The following is an 18,861-nucleotide window of genomic DNA, read 5'->3' on the forward strand; positions in this document are numbered from 1 at the left end:
TCTTAATGCTTAAACCAAAAATAAACATTAGGTGAGTGCCCCTAAGAAAAGGCATTGAAGCTTAGGGAAGGCTATGCAGAACAAAACTAAAACTGAACTGGCTACAAAGTAAACAAAAACCGAATGCTGGACGACAGCAAAGACTTACTGTGGAGCAAAGACGGCGTCCACAAAGTACATCCAAACATGACATGACAATCAACAATGTCCCCACAAAGAAGGATAAAAACAACTGAAATATTCTTGATTGCTAAAACAAAGTAGATGCGGGAAATATCGCTCAAAGGAAGACATGAAACTGCTACAGGAAAATACCAAAAAAAGAGAAAAAGCTACCAAAATAGGAGCGCAAGACAAGAAGTAAAACACTACACACAGGAAAAGAGCAAGTCCAAATAAGTCAGGGTGTGATGTGACAGGTGGTGACAGTACACCTACTTTGAGACAAGAGCTATAGTGATGCATGCTTGGTGATGCTTTAAAGTCATATCCAACAATTGCGACAACGACTTTTTACTGTCAACTGAGTTTAGTTTTTTAATGATTTCTGCTGGTGGTGTGCCTCCACATTTTTTCAATGCAAAAAATGTGCCTTGGCTCAAAAAAGGTTGAAAAACACTGTCCTAGTGGACAGAGAAGAGGGTACATCACAGTGGTGAGTCATGGCTCTACAGTTTGTGATGAAGCATGGTCAACACAGTCCACCATCTGCAGACAGGAATGAGTAGCATTCATATAAAAAAGATCACCATAATCGAGCATAGATAAAAATGTGGCCGTGTTTTGTTGTTTTGTTTGAAAGTCAATACTTATTTTCTATTATCATGTCTACTATATTGGATTAACAAGTGTAAATGTGACTATGTGGGTGTTATTTCATGTCTCTCATAACATTAAAACTGTATTTAGAAAGTCATAAACATGTTTGTATGCTCCTGCTATGAAAAATATTCAATTTATGATTAATATTTACTACTTTGCTGAAATTCAGTTACCATTGTCAGCCCCGGAACCAATTAACAAGAATAAACGCGAGTTGACTGTTGAAATAAATATATGTGTGAACAAATACAAGGCTAAAAGTCGACAATTTATAATTAGCCAGGTAATTTTTTTGACTGTCCTAGGTAGGGTTGTATGGTATACTGGTGCTAGTATAGTACTGTGATACTAATGAATCATATTTGGTACTATACCGCCTCTGAAAAGTACCTGTCCACCTGTCATTGCTGGTTTTACGAGCAGAGGAGCATGTTCGGCAGCGCACACACACAGAGTACTTACAAGCAGACACAGTGTGTAGATTTAAAAGCAGAGGAGCATGTTGGGCAGCGCACACACACAGAGTACTTACAAGCAGACACAGTGTGTAGACAGAAAAGGGAGAATGGATGCATTTTGGTGTAAAACGTAAAGATAAAGGTGAAGTCACTGAAACACCCTCAGGAAGAGCTGCTTTAAGACATGCAGCTAACATCCATCCACAGTGTTTTAGCTACTTCTAAATCACTAATCCTGGTCTCCATGGCCACAAATAAAGTAAGTTTCTTACAAGTAAAATTATCACTGCAGGACGAGGAATAGCTAAACATGCTTCACTACACACCGTAGGAGGATACAATAGCTCACCACCGTCACAATGTAAACAAATGCCATGGGTGGATCCACTGTAATGATACCAAGTACAAGGGCGTATCTAGTCGATACTACTATGATTACGTCGATATTTTTTGGCATCACAACATTTTCTTTTGTTTTTTTAAAATGTATATTATGTTTTTAAAGTTAGTAAATATGTCCCTGGACACATGAGGACTTTGAATACGACCAATGTGTGGTATCATCAAGAGAAGAATAAGTGATTATTACATTTGAACAGAAGTGTAGATAGAACATGCTAAACAGAAAATAAGCAGATATTAACAGTAAATGAACAAGTAGATTAATAATCAATTTTTACAGTTTGTCCCTCATAATGTGTACAAAATAATAGGTGTATAAATGACACAATATGTTACTGCATACGTCAGCAGACTAATTAGGAGTCTTTGTTTGTTTACTTACTACTAAAATACAAGTTGTCGAGTATGTTCAACATTTTATTTAAGGACTAAATGACAATAATAAACATATGTTTCATGTACACTAACATTTTTTGTTACAATAAAGCCAATAGTGACATTTTTTGTGGTCCCCTTTATTTAGAAAAGTATTGAAATAATGTTGGTACCTGTACCAAAATATTGGTATGGGGACAACACTAGTCCTAGGCTGCCTCAATAACCTGTGTCATGAATACTAAATGAATGTAGCGCATGTCTCCTTCCCAGTGTTCAGAGAATGTTTGGAACTTACTTCCGGGTGGGTTTCTACGGCTCTCACTTTGGAGACCTGGACGAGCAGGAATTTGTCTACAAGGAGCCGTCAATCACCAAGTTGGCTGAGATCTCCCACAGGCTGGAGGCACGTTGAGCACAAATAAAAGCACTGAAGGTGATTAACTGAGATGTTTTTGCTGAGCGTGTGTGTGTGTGTGTGTGTGTGTGTGTGTGTGTGTGTGTGTGTGTTGTGCAGGAGTTCTACTCAGAGAGGTTTGGTGATGAGGTGGTGGAAATAATCAAGGACTCCAGCCCAGTAGACAAAACCAAACTGGACGCCAACAAGGTAACATGCATTGCTAATAATGATGTTGCGGGCCAAAAATTGTTATACGATGTGAAAATATGTCCAGAATGTTTAGTGCAAAATATTGTTTATGGTTGAAGTTTATTTGGCACATGCATAACATTCCAACCTGATACTTTCATTACAAGCTCCAGTTCTTCAAAAAGGAGTAGGAAGAAGCAGAACTTATTCAATCCTACCCCATTTCTTTTTCTTTTATTCACTTCCTCTTCTCAATGTGTACACTAGAGATGCGCGGATAGGCAATTTATTTCATCCGCAACCGCGTCAGAAAGTCGTCAACCATCCGCCATCCACCCGATGTAACGTTTGATCAGAACTGCACCCGCCCGCCATCCGCCCGCACCCGCCCGTTGTTATATATCTAATATAGACGATGCAAGGCATTAGTGAGGCATACCTGCCAACTACTCCGGTTTTCCCATAATTCGTACGGTTTTCATCAACCTATTCCGGGTTACGTTGCAGTGATAAAAAATACGGTTTTTCATTAATTAAAAAAAAAAAAAGGGTGAAAACTACGCGAATTGCACCTTGTGCAGACAAGATTTTTCGATCGGACACGGAGGAATTAGCAATGTAAAAGACCATGTTGGGACAAAAAAACACAAGTCTAATGCCGTTGCTAGCGATACAAGTGGAAAACTTTCAACGTTTTTCGTCGCCCTAACAGATTCTTTGGATGTGATAAATGCCGAAGTTTTATTTATGGAGGCAATAATTGAGCATGGACTTCCAATCGCACTGGCTGATCACATGGGACAGTTAAATGTTTGTAATGCAACCTTTAAAAATCATTACGCGGTGATCGCGGTCCCAAAAATAAATTTTTCTTGCATGATAATGTCCAGAAAAATTCGCTTTATATTACTATAGAGTCCTTTTAATGAATGAGTTTGATGGTTTATCACAAACCTTAAATGAAAGAAGTCCTTTGTTCTCCTGCACCATGCATATGCGCTTTGGCCTTGCTTCGTGTTTGGTGCGCAATCCTGTCGGCTGTATTTCACAGCACGACATACTGTTAAAAGTGTTTATACTATTTATGCTTTCAAGTCCAAGTTGAAGAAATCTTGTTAAATGTTGACAGCATAACTACCAAAATACAGAAGTATGTCCTTAATATTTTTGCAGTGCTATTTCTGTTGAAAAGTTCAAATGATTACATTAGAGATGTGATGTGCCACTTTTCAAGTGTCTGATGGCTTCAATTAATTTTCATTAATTTTTCATATTTTGAATTCTTTTGAAAGGCTTACAAAAAAACTACATTTGAATTGTAATTCCATGCTATTGACAGGACTATTAATTTTAATGAAGTTAGCTTACCATGTTTACAGTATGATAATTGTGATAGAAATGTGAATTTTAGGCACAGAATATTTTTTACAATTGAACAAGGCAGTAGATTATACAAGCTTGGACAGAAAGTTAATAATGACACCAATTTTTTTTTTAATGGAATTGTTTAGTACTGTTTTACCATTTGTTTACTGTAAAAAGTGTTTATACTTTCAATGAACAAATTGAAGTCTTGTGAAAGGTTGACAGGATAACTGGCATTAACTGTCAAAATAATTTCAAACTATTGAAGTTAGCTTACAGAATAAACATGTCAATCAACCCATATGATTTTTGCTGTAATATTTTTGTTTTGAAAAGTCACTGTGACTGATAGAAAAGTGATGGTTTTAGCAACATTTTAACCTGTCTGAATGCTAATAATCATTTTGCGTCGGGGGGCGAAGCCCTGAACCCTCCACCAGGACTTTGTCCTGGACCTACCGGGGCCTGCGGCCCCTGGACCCTGGCTACTAGGTTTTTCTGATTTCAAAAGTTGGCAGGTATGGTGAGGTTATAAAGCTTTTGCTTGTTAAAGAAAGGAGACTGATCCAATGCAGCACAGACATTCGCGTGCCACGCTGTCACGACCCAGACGCACACCAGTGCGCAATCATATGGGAGCCGCGCTGAGCGCATCTCCAAGCGCGTCTCGCTGCCGGCGACGGCCAGGTATGGGCCCGACGCTCCAGCGCCATCAATTTTCAGGGCTAGTTGATTCGGCAGGTGGGTTGTTACACACTCCTTAGCGGGTTCCAACTTCCATGGCCACCGTCCTGCTCTCTATATCAACCAGGGTGAGCCCCACCCCTTTCGTGAGCGCACTGCGCGCGGAGTGACCCCTGTTACGCGCCCCCGGCAACAGGGGTGGCGGGCAGGTAAGCTGCGCGGGCGGAGCGGGCGGAGTGACCCATGTTACGAGCCCCCGGCCACGGGGGTGGCGGGCAGGTAAGCTGCTTATCTGCTGCGCGTGACGCCGGCCGCGGCGAAGGCGGACGAGGCGGGGTGTCGGTGCGGTGGGCGCGGTGGTGACCCTGGACGTGCATCGGGCCCTTCTCGCGGATCGCCTCAGCTACGGCTCCCGGTGGGGCCCTCTCGGGGGAAGGGGCCTCGGTCCCGGACCCCGGCGAGGCGTCCCTTCTCCGCTCCGTAAAAGTGTCCATCTCTTTTCTTTTTTTTTCTTCTGTTGTGGCATATGCTGCAGGTGCCTGCTCGTTTTTCGTATGTGGGTAACAACATTTAACTATGTATATATATTTACCAATTGGTTTAACTTCCACCCGCAAAAAAAAAAAAAAAAAAAAAATCTAATTAATCCGCCGACCCGCGCGCGGATAAAATCTTTTTTTTTTTTTTTTTTTCATCCGCCCGATCCGCGGATAATCCGTGGACTCCGCGGTTGTGTCCGCAAACCGCGCATCTCTAGTGTACACCATTGTACCTCATAGCATTCTACAAAATAAATACATAGTGAATGAAGATGAATAAGATCATATCATTTTCAGTAAGTTTAAAATGTTTTTCATGGTTCTTCTTCAATCAATCAATCAATCAATGTTTATTTATATAGCCCTAAATCACAAGTGTCTCAAAGGGCTGCACAAGCCACAACGACATCCTCGGTACAAAGCCCACATAAGGGCAAGGAAAAACTCACCACAGTGGGACGTCGATGTGAATGACTATGAGAAACCTTGGAGAACCTTCTTCTTTGTAATTTACTTAAATACTTTTTAAAGTTTCTTAAAGGCCTACTGAAATGCGATGTTCTTATTTAAACGGGGATAGCAGGTCCATTCTATGTGTCATACTTGATCATTTCGCGATATTGCCATATTTTTGCTGAAAGGATTTAGTAGAGAACATCGACAATAAAGTTGGCAACTTTTGGTCGCTGATAAAAAAGCCTTGCCTGTAGCGGAAGTAGCAGACGAGTAGCGTGACGTCACAGGTTGTGGAGCTCCTCACATCTGCACATTGTTTACAATCATGGCCAGCAGCAGCGAGAGCGATTCGGACCGAGAAAGCGACGATTTCCCCATTAATTTGAGCGAGGATGAAAGATTTGTGGATGAGGAAAGTGAGAGTGAAGGACTAGAGGGCAGTGGGAGCCATTCAGATAGGGAAGATGCTGTGAGAGGCAGGTGGGACCTGATATTCAGCTGGGAATGACTAAAACAGTAAATAAACACAAGACATAGCCACAACACAACCAGGCTTATATTTAATATGCCACAAATTAATCCCGCATAACAAACACCTCCCCCCTCCCGTCCATATAACCCGCCAATACAACTCAAACACCTGCACAACACACTCAATCCCACAGCCCAAAGTACCCTTCACCTCCCCAAAGTTCATACAGCACATATATTTCCCCAAAGTTACGTACGTGACATGCACATAGCGGCACGCACGTACGGGCAAGCGATCAAATGTTTGGAAGCGTACTCACGGTACCGTGTCTGCGCATCCAACTCAAAGTCCTCCTGGTAAGAGTCTCTGTTGTCCCAGTTCTCCACAGGCCAATGGTAAAGCTTGACTGTCATCTTTCGGGAATGTAAACAATGAAACACCGGCTGCGTTTGTGTTGCTGCAATCAGCCGCAATACACCGCTTTCTTCTTTGCTGTCTCCATTGTTCATTGAACAAATTGCAAAAGATTCACCAACACAGATGTCCAGAATACTGTGGAATTTTGCGATGAAAACAGACGACTTAATAGCTGGCCACCATGCTGTCCCAAAATGTCCTCTACAATCCGTGACGTCACGTGCTGACGTCTTCATACCGAGACGTTTTCAGCAGGATATTTCGCGCAAAATTTAAAATTGCACTTTAGTAAAGGTACCGACAGGCCAAGCGGTGTGCGGCTTCAGCGGTCGCAGAGGCAAAAACTCGGACATGGGAGGAGTTCGGTGAGGCCATGGAAAACGACTTCCGGACGGCTTCGAAGCGATTCTGGACCACCATCCGCCGCCTCAGGAAGGGGAAGCAGTGCACTATCAACACCGTGTATGGCGAGGATGGTGTTCTGCTGATCTCGACTGCGGATGTTGTGGATCGGTGGAGGGAATACTTCGAAGACCTCCTCAATCCCACCGCCACGTCTTCCTATGAGGAAGCAGTGCCTGGGGAGTCTGTGGTGGGCTCTCCTATTTCTGGGGCTGAGGTTGCTGAGGTAGTTAAAAAGCTCTTCGGTGGCAAGGCCCCGGGGGTAGATGAGATCCGCCCGGAGTTCCTTAAGGCTCTGGATGCTGTGGGCCTGTCTTGGTTGACAAGACTCTGCAGCATCGCGTGGACATCGGGGGCGGTACCACTGGATTGGCAGACCGGGGTGGTGGTTCCTCTCTTTAAGAAGGGGAACCGGAGGGTGTGTTCTAACTATGGTGGGATCACACTCCTCAGCCTTCCCGGTAAGGTCTATTCAGGTGTACTGGAGAGGAGGCTACGCCGGATAGTCCAACCTCGGATTCAGGAGGAACAGTGTGGTTTTCGTCCTGGTCGTGGAACTGTGGACCAGCTCTATACTCTCGGCAGGGTCCTTGAGGGTGCATGGGAGTTTGCCCAACCAGTCTACATGTGTTTTGTGGACTTGGAGAAGGCATTCGACCGTGTCCCTCGGGAAGTCCTGTGGGGAGTGCTCAGAGAGTATGGGGTATCGGACTGTCTGATTGTGGCAGTCCGCTCCCTGTATGATCAGTGCCAGAGCTTGGTCCGCATTGCCGGTAGTAAGTCGGACACGTTTCCAGTGAGGGTTGGACTCCGCCAAGGCTGCCCTTTGTCACCCATTCTGTTCATAACTTTTATGGACAGAATTTCTAGGCGCAGTCAAGGCGTTGAGGGGATCTGGTTTGGTGGCTGCAGGATTAGGTCTCTGCTTTTTGCAGATGATGTGGTCCTGATGGCTTCATCTGGCCAGGATCTTCAGCTCTCACTGGATCGGTTCGCAGCCGAGTGTGAAGCGACTGGGATGAGAATCAGCACCTCCAAGTCCGAGTCCATGGTTCTCGCCCGGAAAAGGGTGGAGTGCCATCTGGGGAGGAGATCTTGCCACAAGTGGAGGAGTTCAAGTACCTCGGAGTCTTGTTCACGAGTGAGGGAAGAGTGAATCGTGAGATCGACAGGAGGTGTTTAGGGCACGTCCGACCGGTAGGAGGCCGCGAGGAAGACCCAGGACACGTTGGGAAGACTATGTCTCCCGGCTGGCCTGGGAACGCCTCGGGGTCCCACAGGAAGAGCTGGACGAAGTGGCTGGGGAGAGGGAAGTCTGGGCTTCCCTGCTTAGGCTGCTGCCCCCGTGACCCGACCTCGGATAAGCGGAAGAAGATGGATGGATGGATGGATGGCACTTTAGTAAGCTAACCCGGCCGTATTGGCATGTGTTGCAATGTTAAGATTTCATCATTGATATATAAACTATCAGACTGCGTGGTCGCTAGTAGTGGCTTTCAGTAGACCTTCAAACTGGATCATATTAGTAAACTCTTTGATTTCTTTGCCTAATTCATTCCTTCATTGAATTCCACATACTAATGGTTGTAAGTGTTCTTCTATGTGAGACCAACCCAGTGTGTTGTAATACAGGTTGAATAGTATGTGTGTGTGTCTACTACTCTTCAGTAATACAGATTGAATAGTATGTGTGTGTCTACTACTCTTCAGTAATACAGATTGAATAGTATGTGTGTGTGTCTACTACTCTTCAGTAATACAGATTGAATAGTATGTGTGTGTGTCTACTACTCTTCAGTAATACAGATTGAATAGTATGTGTGTGTGTCTACTACTCTTCAGTAATACAGATTGAATAGTATGTGTGTGTCTACTACTCTTCAGTAATACAGATTGAATAGTATGTGTGTGTGTCTACTACTCTTCAGTAATACAGATTGAATAGTATGTGTGTGTGTCTACTACTCTTCAGTAATACAGATTGAATAGTATGTGTGTGTGTCTACTACTCTTCAGTAATACAGATTGAATAGTATGTGTGTGTGTCTACTACTCTTCAGTAATACAGATTGAATAGTATGTGTGTGTCTACTACTCTTCAGTAATACAGATTGAATAGTATGTGTGTGTGTCTACTACTCTTCAGGCCTACCTCCAGATCACCTACGTGGAGCCTTTCTTCGACACGTATGAGTTGAAAGAAAGGATCACCTACTTTGACAAGAACTACAACCTGCGCACCTTCATGTACTGCACACCCTTCACGCTGGACGGCCGCGCTCACGGCGACCTGCACGAGCAGTACAAGCGCAAAACCATCCTCACCGCCTCACACGCCTTCCCGTACATCAAGACACGCATCAACGTGGTTCACAAGGAAGAGGTAATGTCGACACGGCAGGGGGGAAAGGAGAATACCCTCATTTGTTTGTTTTTCTAGATCATTCTCGTGCCCATCGAGGTGGCCATTGAGGACATGCAGAAGAAGACGCAAGAGCTGGCATTCGCCACCAACCAGGACCCGGCCGACTCCAAGATGCTGCAAATGGTGTTGCAGGGCTGCGTGGGCACCACCGTCAACCAGGTGCTCTTCTTTACCACTCTCTCTTCTACGTCTTTACCACTCTCTCTTCTACGTCTTTACCACTCTCTCTTCTACGTCTTTACCACTCTCTCTTCTACGTCTTTACCACTCTCTCTTCTACTTCTTTACCACTCTCTCTTCTACGTCTTTACCACTCTCTCTTCTACTTCTTTACCACTCTCTCTTCTACCTCTTTACCACTCTCTCTTCTACTTCTTTACCACTCTCTCTTCTACATCTTTACCACTCTCTCTTCTACTTCTTTACCACTCTCTCTTCTACTTCTTTACCACTCTCTCTTCTACTTCTTTACCACTCTCTCTTCTACTTCTTTACCACTCTCTCTTCTACTTCTTTACCACTCTCTCTTCTACGTCTTTACCACTCTCTCTTCTACGTCTTTACCACTCTCTCTTCTACGTCTTTACCACTCTCTCTTCTACGTCTTTTACCACTCTCTCTTCTACTTCTTTACCACTCTCTCTTCTACGTCTTTTACCACTCTCTCTTCTACTTCTTTACCACTCTCTCTTCTACGTCTTTACCACTCTCTCTTCTACGTCTTTACCACTCTCTCTTCTACTTCTTTACCACTCTCTCTTCTACGTCTTTACCACTCTCTCTTCTACTTCTTTACCACTCTCTCTTCTACGTCTTTACCACTCTCTCTTCTACTTCTTTACCACTCTCTCTTCTACGTCTTTTACCACTCTCTCTTCTATGTCTTTACCACTGTCTGTTCTACTTCTTTACCACTCTCTTCTACTTCTTTACCACTCTCTCTTCTACGTCTTTACCATTCTCTCTTCTACGTCTTTACCACTCTCTCTTCTACTTCTTTACCACTTTCTCTTCTACTTCTTTACCACTCTCTCTTCTACGTCTTTATCATTCTCTCTTATACGTCTTGACCACTCTCTCTTCTACTTCTTTACCAATCTCTCTTCTACGTCTTTACCACTACGTCTTTACCACTCTCTCTTCTACGTCTTTACCACTCTCTGTTCTACTTCTTTACCACTCTCTCTTCTACTTCTTTACCACTCTCTGTTCTACTTCTTTACCACTCTCTGTTCTACTTCTTTACCACTGTCTGTTCTACTTCTTTACCACTGTCTCTTCTACTTCTTTACCACTGTCTGTTCTACTTCTTTACCACTCTCTGTTCTACTTCTTTACCACTCTCTGTTCTACTTCTTTACCACTGTCTGTTCTACTCCTTTACCACTTTCTGTTATACTCCTTTACCACTCTCTCTTCTACTCCTTTACCACTGTCTGTTCTACTCCTTTACCACTTTCTGTTATACTCCTTTACCACTCTCTCTTCTACTCCTTTACCACTGTCTGTTGTAAAAAGACTATAGATAAATGTTATCCATATATTTATAGACAAATATTAGTTTTTTAAAATTCTTTAATAACATCAACTTGTCAGCTTTTTGTCCTATTTTTACATTTTGATAGAGAGAGTTTTTATTTATTTTCATCTTCAACTCACTTTCTGACAGTCTCTTCAGGATGCACCGTTTTGTGGGCGCTCTTATTTACGTTCCTCCCACTTGGCCAGCTTTATCTTTGTTTGGTGTAGCGTGCAAGGACGGGAGTGGAAGAAGTGTCAAAAGATGGCGCTAACTGTTTTAATGACATTCACACTTTACTTCAATCAATAGCGGAGCAACATCTCCTCATCCGGAAATTACACCGGAAATGTGTCCCGTGAAAAACCGTCCGACCGGAACTCTAATAAGTAAAGTTCATTGGGTGAATAATGTAAAGTCATTACACCGGTATGTTTTAGTGCTTTCATGGTGAGTTTACTGACAGATATAAGTAAGAACTTTACACTACTTTATATTAGAAATGGCAACAGTGGAGGATGAATGTCACATAACAAGAAGATAGAGAAAAAGAAGAAGATTATCCACTACGGTGTCGGCATGGACTACAAAAGCGGATGCGCGCACATTTTCAGAACTTATGCAGATCCCAAATACAGATCAGCAGGTACCAGAAGCTAAGAAAAGTTGCTTTTGCGTAATATTGTGAAACAAAACGGCAGATAATATGTCTTACCTTATACACACAGCATAATAATACTCCTATGTTGAAGCACAGTACAATCCATCAAGCGGTGTGGCTTCATAGCTTACCAAAGTCCTACTAAAACATTCTGATAGATTTTTGAGTGCCGTGTGTAATGTTCTATATTTTCAATGGAACATACAAAATGTTGGTGTTGTTGAGTCATATTGCAGTCTACATGTATCTCTTATGTGTGACTGCCATCATATTGCAGTCTGCACGTATCTCTTATGTGTGACTGCCATCTACTGGTCACACTTATCATTTCACCATGTATCAAATAAAATAGCTTCGAGGTCGGTAAGCACAACCAAAATTATTCTGTACATTAGGCTCACCGTCGAGTTTTGAGAAAATGAAAGGATTTTAAGTGCGCCTTATAGTCCGATAAATAAGGTAATTGCAATGATGGTATGATGCTGTGACACTCCGGTTGTGTATTCATGGTCTATTGTGTTAGAAATGTCATCAAGCCTGCATCACTTTGGAATGTCAATCCCCTCTCTATGTGGGGCCTGAAGTCGGAGCTGTGGAGGTTGACATTCTTCAGCACATATGTAACCAGCAGCCTCCCCCTCACAGGGCCCCCTGGAGGTGGCGCAGGTCTTTCTGGCCGACATTCCCAACGACCCCAAGCTGTTCCGCCATCACAACAAATTGCGTCTGTGCTTTAAAGACTTTGCTAAAAGGTGATGACACGCTCTGAGCTCCGTATTGTGTGCCTTGTAAGAACAAACACACATGTGTGCAGGTGTGAGGACGCCCTGAGGAAGAACAAGTCTCTGATTGGGCCCGACCAGAAGGAGTACCACCGGGAGCTGGAGAGGAACTACACTAAACTTAAAGAAGCGCTCGGTCCTCTCCTCAACCGCAAGATCCCCCAGCTGTACAAAACTCTGCCGACTGCGGCTCCACAAACACAGCGGTAACTTGAGACATTAAACACACACACACACACTCTCTCACACACAATAAGCTCACACAGCTTTTCCACCCCCTTCACACTCAAGAAGAACCTTAATGTGTCACACTCCAGGAAATGAGGTGACGCACCAGTGTAGCAAAAAGTCTGCAGAATCATTACAAACAGCTTCTATTTGACTCCGGAAAGCACCATCATCTTTCTTTTCATTTGCTTTTAGTATCATCTAGTGTTGTCCCCATACCAATATTTTGGTACCGATACTTTTCGGTACTTTTCTAAATAAAGGGCACCACAAAAAATGGCATTATTGGCTTTATTGTAACAAAAAATGTTAGTGTACATGAAACATATGTTTATTATTGTCATTTAGTCCTTAAATAAAATAGACAACTTGTCTTTTAGTAGTAAGTAAACAAACAAAGACTCCTAATTAGTCTGCTGACGTATGCAGGAACATATTGTGTCATTTATACACCTATTATTTTCTACACATTATGAGGGACATCCATCCATCCATCCATCCATCCATCTTTTTCCGCTTATCCGAGGTCGGGTCGCGGGGGCAGCAGCTTAAGCAGGGAAGCCCAGACTTCCCTCTCCCCAGCCACTTCGTCCAGCTCTTCCTGTGGGTCCCCGAGGCGTTCCCAGGCCAGCCGGGAGACATAGTCTTCCCAACGTGTCCTGGGTCTTCCCCGTGGCCTCCTACCGGTGGGACGTGCCCTAAACACCTCCCTAGGGAGGCGTTCGGGTGGCATCCTGACCAGATGCCCGAGCCACCTCATCTGGCTCCTCTCGATGTGGAGGAGCAGCGGCTTTACTTTGAGCTCCTCCCGGATGACAGAGCTTCTCACCCTATCTCTAAGGGAGAGCCCCGCCACCCGGCGGAGGAAACTCATTTCGGCCGCTTGTACCCGTGATCTTGTCCTTTCGGTCATAACCCAAAGCTCATGACCATAGGTGAGGATGGGAACGTAGATCGACCGGTAAATCGAGAGCTTTGCCTTCCGGCTCAGCTCCTTCTTCACCACAACGGATCGATACAGCGTCCGCATTACTGAAGACGCCGCACCGATCCGCCTGTCGATCTCACGATCCACTCTTCCCTCACTCGTGAACAAGACTCCGAGGTACTTGAACTCCTCCACTTGGGGCAAGATCTCCTCCCCAACCCGGAGATGGCACTCCACCCTTTTCCGGGCGAGAACCATGGACTCGGATTTGGAGGTGCTGATTCTCATCCCAGTCGCTTCACACTCGGCTGCGAACCGATCCAGTGAGAGCTGAAGATCCTGGCCAGATGAAGCCATCAGGACCACATCATCTGCAAAAAGCAGAGACCTAATCCTGCAGCCACCAAACCAGATCCCCTCAACGCCTTGACTGCGCCTAGAAATTCTGTCCATAAAAGTTATGAACAGAATGGGTGACAAAGGGCAGCCTTGGCGGAGTCCAACCCTCACTGGAAACGTGTCCGACTTACTACCGGCAATGCGGACCAAGCTCTGGCACTGATCATACAGGGAGCGGACTGCCACAATCAGACAGTCCGATACCCCATCCCGAGGGACACGGTCGAATGCCTTCTCCAAGTCCACAAAACACATGTAGACTGGTTGGGCAAATTCCCATGCACCCTCAAGGACCCTGCCCAGAGTATAGAGCTGGTCCACAGTTCCACGACCAGGACGAAAACCACACTGTTCCTCCTGAATCCGAGGTTCGACTATCCGGCGTTTATTATGAGGGACAAGCGGTAGAAAATTAATTATTAATCTACATGTTCATTTACTGTTAATATCTGCTTATTTTCTGTTTTAACATGTTCTATCTACACTTCTGTTCAAATGTAATAATCACTTATTCTTCTCTTCTTTGATACTTGACATTAGTTTTGGATGATACCACACATTTAGGTATGGATGTGATACCAAGTAGTTACAGGATCATACATTGGTCATATTCAAAGTCCTCATGTGTCCAGGGACATATTTACTGACATATTTATAAACATAATATACATTGTAAAAAAAGGAAAAAAGATTGTATGATGATAAAAAAAATATCGATGTAATCGTAGTAGTATCGACTAGATACGCTCCTGTACTTGGCATCATTACAGTGGATGTCAGGTGTAGATCCACCCATGGCGTTTTGGTTACATTTTTCGAGGTGGTATAGTACTGAATATGATTCATTAGTATGGCGGTACTATACTAATACAGGTATACTGTACAACCCTAGTATCATCAGTGTCATTTTAGGCTCTGCTGGTGTGTAACCTCAACTGGAGATACAACTATCAGTGTACCAAATGGTTCTAACTGCTGGCTGATAACGTGATTTGGCAGCTTATCCTCATTGCTTTTTGAAAGTTGATACTCTTTTCAGCGGCTAACCACAAAATGATTATTCACCGCCCCTCCAAGTTGTGATTACTAACAATGTTCCTCAGTAGGACAAAAAAAGTCGGTTTGCAGCAGCAGCACATTTGCATGAAAGGTGTTAAAAGGCCAGTGTTTTCACAAAACACTTTCAGATCTGTGTGGTGTAAACAAGAGACAGAGAAGAGACAACACCATTTTAATCAGTCACCTTTTAGATCCTGAAAATGACCACTACATAGTAGACCACATCTATTCATACATGAATACATTTACACCCCCAAAATGGATTTGACGCTACCTGTTGAGTGGCACTTTTTTTGCAGTCTAATTTGTAATAATTGGCTGGTTGTAGGTGGCTAGCAATGCAGCTAATGGGAGAGATCCATTTTGGCCTCTAAATCACTTCCATCCAAAAACCACCAACAATACTTTATTTAGGTTATAATAACCCAGCTGTAGCGAATTTGTTATTGTCATGGCCTTGCGACCGCATGCTACGGCATTAGCAGTAAGCTAGTTTTGTGTTAGCAGCTGAATGGATTTCAAGTTTGTAACACACAACACAATGCGATAGGACACCAATCTGTACTGACTGAAAACCACCAACAATCATATTGCAGTATCTGTAAAGTATTATTTCATGTTTTGTTTGTACACAGCTAGCCAGACAGTGTATGTACTGTAGTTGTAATTACTAGCATGACGTGCGGCATGTATCATGATCAATAGTATGTATAGTGACTTAATCGATGAACAGTTGTCCGTTAGGTCCAGCTGGCCGGGGATGTTTTTTTCCTGTTCATTTTGGGTAAGCACTCCGTTTATGTTGGCATAGCTTGGCTCCAAGTTCCATATTTACACAGTAAAGTCATGCTCTCTGCTTCCGTTGGCTACAATGTTTCACCTTCTCTTTGCGCTTGCGTTTATAACCAGCAGTTTATTCTCCGTATATTCAGGTTAGGCCTGGGCGATACCGTATTTTCCGCACCATAAGGCGCCCTGGGTTATAAGCCGCGCCTTCAATGAACGGCATATTTCAAAACTTTGTCCACCTATAAGTCGCCCCGTGTTGTAAGCCGCATCTAATTGCGCTAAAGGAATGTCAAAAAAACAGTCAGATAGGTCAGTCAAACTTTAATAATATATTAAAACCAGCGTGATGTGGGCGCGCATGGAGTCGTATATCAACATGGACGGAGCTGTGTGAAAAAAGCCACCCGGCCTCTTCGCGTAAACTTAAACTTACCTTAACCACTCGCTCATCTTTTCTTCATCCATCCCTTCGAGTTAGCTTTTATGATGACGCCGGCTGGAAAGGTCTCTTTTGGCAAGGTCTTCCTTTTGAATATCACCATGGGTGGAAGTTTCTGGCCATTAGCATGGCAAGCTAGAACCACAGTGAAGGATGACTTCTCATTCCCTGTGGTGCGAATATTCACCGTACGTGCTCCCGTTGTATCCACAGTGCGGTTCACAGGAATATCAAAAGTCAGTGGAACCTCGTCCATGTTGATAATGTTCTCTGGCCGGATCTTTTTTTCAGCTATCTTGTTTTTACAATATGCACGGAAAGTAGCCAGCTTTTCTTGAAAGTCTTTAGGCAGTTGCTGTGAAATAGTAGTCCGTGTGCGGATGGAGAGATTGCGTCTTTTCATGAACCGGATCCCTGTCGCTTAGTAGGAGCCATTTTGTGGTCTTTACAGATGTAAACACACAAAGGAAATGAAACGTACGGTAATATCCGCGCGCTTTTTCTTCTTCTACGCGGGCGGGTGGTTGCTTACAGTAGAAGAAGAAGCGCTTCCTGTTCTATGGGGGCGGGTGCTTACCTTGGCGGTTGCTTGCGTAGAAGAAGAAGCGCTTCCTGTTCTACCGGGAAAAAAGATGGCGGCTGTTTACCGAAGTTGCGAGATCGAAACTTTATGAAAATGAATCGTAATATTAATCCATATATAAAGCGCACCGGGTTAAAAGCCGCACTGTCAGCTTTTGAGTAAATTTGTGGTTTTTAGGTGCGGCTAATAGTGCGGAAAATACGGTAGTTGCAATGTTGAAGAGTTTGAATTTCCAGGAAAACTGTCATTTGGTTTGGAAGTTGGAAAGTGTTAGTTTGAATGTCCAGGATGAGTGGATGGTGTTGATGTTGGAATGCTTTGAATGTGAGAGTTGTGTAACTTGGAAAAATGTTTCATTCATTTCAATGGGAATTTTGGGAAAATGCTAAAAAAATGTGAATGAGTTGAAATGGTTGGTGTTGGGATTTTTCAAAACGGTGGAGAAATGTTGAAGTAGTAACATTTTTAATTGAGAAATGGTATTACGGAATGCCTGGAGTTTTGGGAAAACACGGAAATGTTCCAGTTCAAAAAACAACTTAGTTTTTTGTCCTGATTAAGAGGAATGTTTGGACGGTCAAAGTGGGTTGACAAATGTGGAAGGAGTAGTTGCCAGAAAAAAAAAGTGGAAATATGGTTCGAAAAACCGGGAATTCTGGGAAATCCTGGAATTTTTTTGAGCTTGGAAAAATGTTAGTTTGAATTTCCAGAATGGTGGAATGTGTCGAAGGTGGAATGGTTTGAATAGGTTGACAAATGTGGAAGTTTGAAAAATGGTCCAATTCATTTGGAAAGGGAGAAATGTCCTGCCAAACCTGGAATTCTGGGAAATCTGGGAATTTTCTGGAATAGGCTGAACGGTGTGAAGTTGGAACAGTTTGAATTGGGTGAAAAATGTGGAAGGTAGAGCGCGCTGGAAAAGAAGAAGAAGAAGAATGAAAAGATGAATTTTGGTGTAGAACAGCATGTGTGAGTTGTAATGAATAATAACACAATCTTTGAATATATAATGTATGCTAATGAGACAATGATGTCATGTTGAAGAATAGACACTCATAATGATGTCATGTTGAAGAATAAACACTCATAATGATGTCATGTTGAAGAATAAACACTCATAATGATGTCATGTTGAAGAATAAACACTCATAATGAGGTCATGTTGAAGCATAGACACTCATAATGATGTCATGTTGAAGAATAAACACTCATAATGATGTCATGTTGACACTCATCTCTCTCTCACATGCAGGAACTCCTACAGTCGCTCCAGCCTTCGCAAAGTGGAGTCTTAAAGCTTACCTGACAGCAAGAGGCTCCGCCCCCTCCTCTGACACACACAATATTTTACACACTGTCATAGCACAATCACCCTCACACCCCATCATCATCATCATCATCATCATCACACACACACACACACACACACACACACACACACATGTCACTCCTAGCCCCTCCCCCTCTCACCTCCACAATGTTTATACTGAAGTTATCTGCACTGCAAACATCATCTTTAGGGAGGCCCTGACAGCACTCTGCATACTCTACATGGACTAGAAGACAACTCTGCATACACAGTACAGGGACTAGAAGACAACTCTGCATACACAGTACAGGGACTAGAAGACAACTCTGCATACACAGTACAGGGACTAGAAGACAACTCTGCATACACAGTACAGGGACTAGAAGACAACTCTGCATACACAGTACAGGGACTAGAAGACAACTCTGCATACACAGTACAGGGACTAGAAGACAACTCTGCATACACAGTACAGGGACTAGAAGACAACTCTGCATACACAGTACAGGGACTAGAAGACAATCTGCATACACAGTACAGGGACTAGAAGACAACTCTGCATACACAGTACAGGGACTAGAAGACAACTCTGCATACACAGTACATGGACTAGAAGACAATTCACTGTACAGGGACTAGTAGACAACTCTGCATACTCTACATGGACTAGTAGACAACTCTGCATACACAGTACAGGGACTAGAAGACAACTCTGCATACACAGTACAGGGACTAGTAGACAACTCTGCATACACAGTA

The 18,861-nt window shown here is 43.4% G+C and overlaps 1 protein-coding gene across 2 annotated transcripts in view; it reads left to right on the forward strand.

Annotated features, from left to right (window-relative positions):
* dock6 (dedicator of cytokinesis 6) overlaps positions 1 to 18,482 on the forward strand; it is an 81,382-nt gene extending 62,900 nt beyond the window's left edge. For both annotated transcript variants that reach the window (XM_061981245.2, XM_061981246.2), the window contains 7 exons: positions 2,338 to 2,463; positions 2,575 to 2,664; positions 9,128 to 9,364; positions 9,422 to 9,565; positions 12,232 to 12,338; positions 12,401 to 12,574; positions 18,046 to 18,482. In XM_061981245.2, the coding sequence (XP_061837229.1) occupies positions 2,338 to 2,463; positions 2,575 to 2,664; positions 9,128 to 9,364; positions 9,422 to 9,565; positions 12,232 to 12,338; positions 12,401 to 12,574; positions 18,046 to 18,088 (921 nt within the window). In that variant the 3' untranslated portion in view covers positions 18,089 to 18,482. The remainder of the gene's footprint in view (positions 1 to 2,337; positions 2,464 to 2,574; positions 2,665 to 9,127; positions 9,365 to 9,421; positions 9,566 to 12,231; positions 12,339 to 12,400; positions 12,575 to 18,045) is intronic.
* The last annotated feature ends 379 nt before the right edge of the window (positions 18,483 to 18,861 follow it).

The sequence above is a fragment of the Nerophis lumbriciformis genome, linkage group LG32 (assembly GCF_033978685.3).
Source record: "Nerophis lumbriciformis linkage group LG32, RoL_Nlum_v2.1, whole genome shotgun sequence".
NCBI lineage: Eukaryota > Metazoa > Chordata > Actinopteri > Syngnathiformes > Syngnathidae > Nerophis > Nerophis lumbriciformis.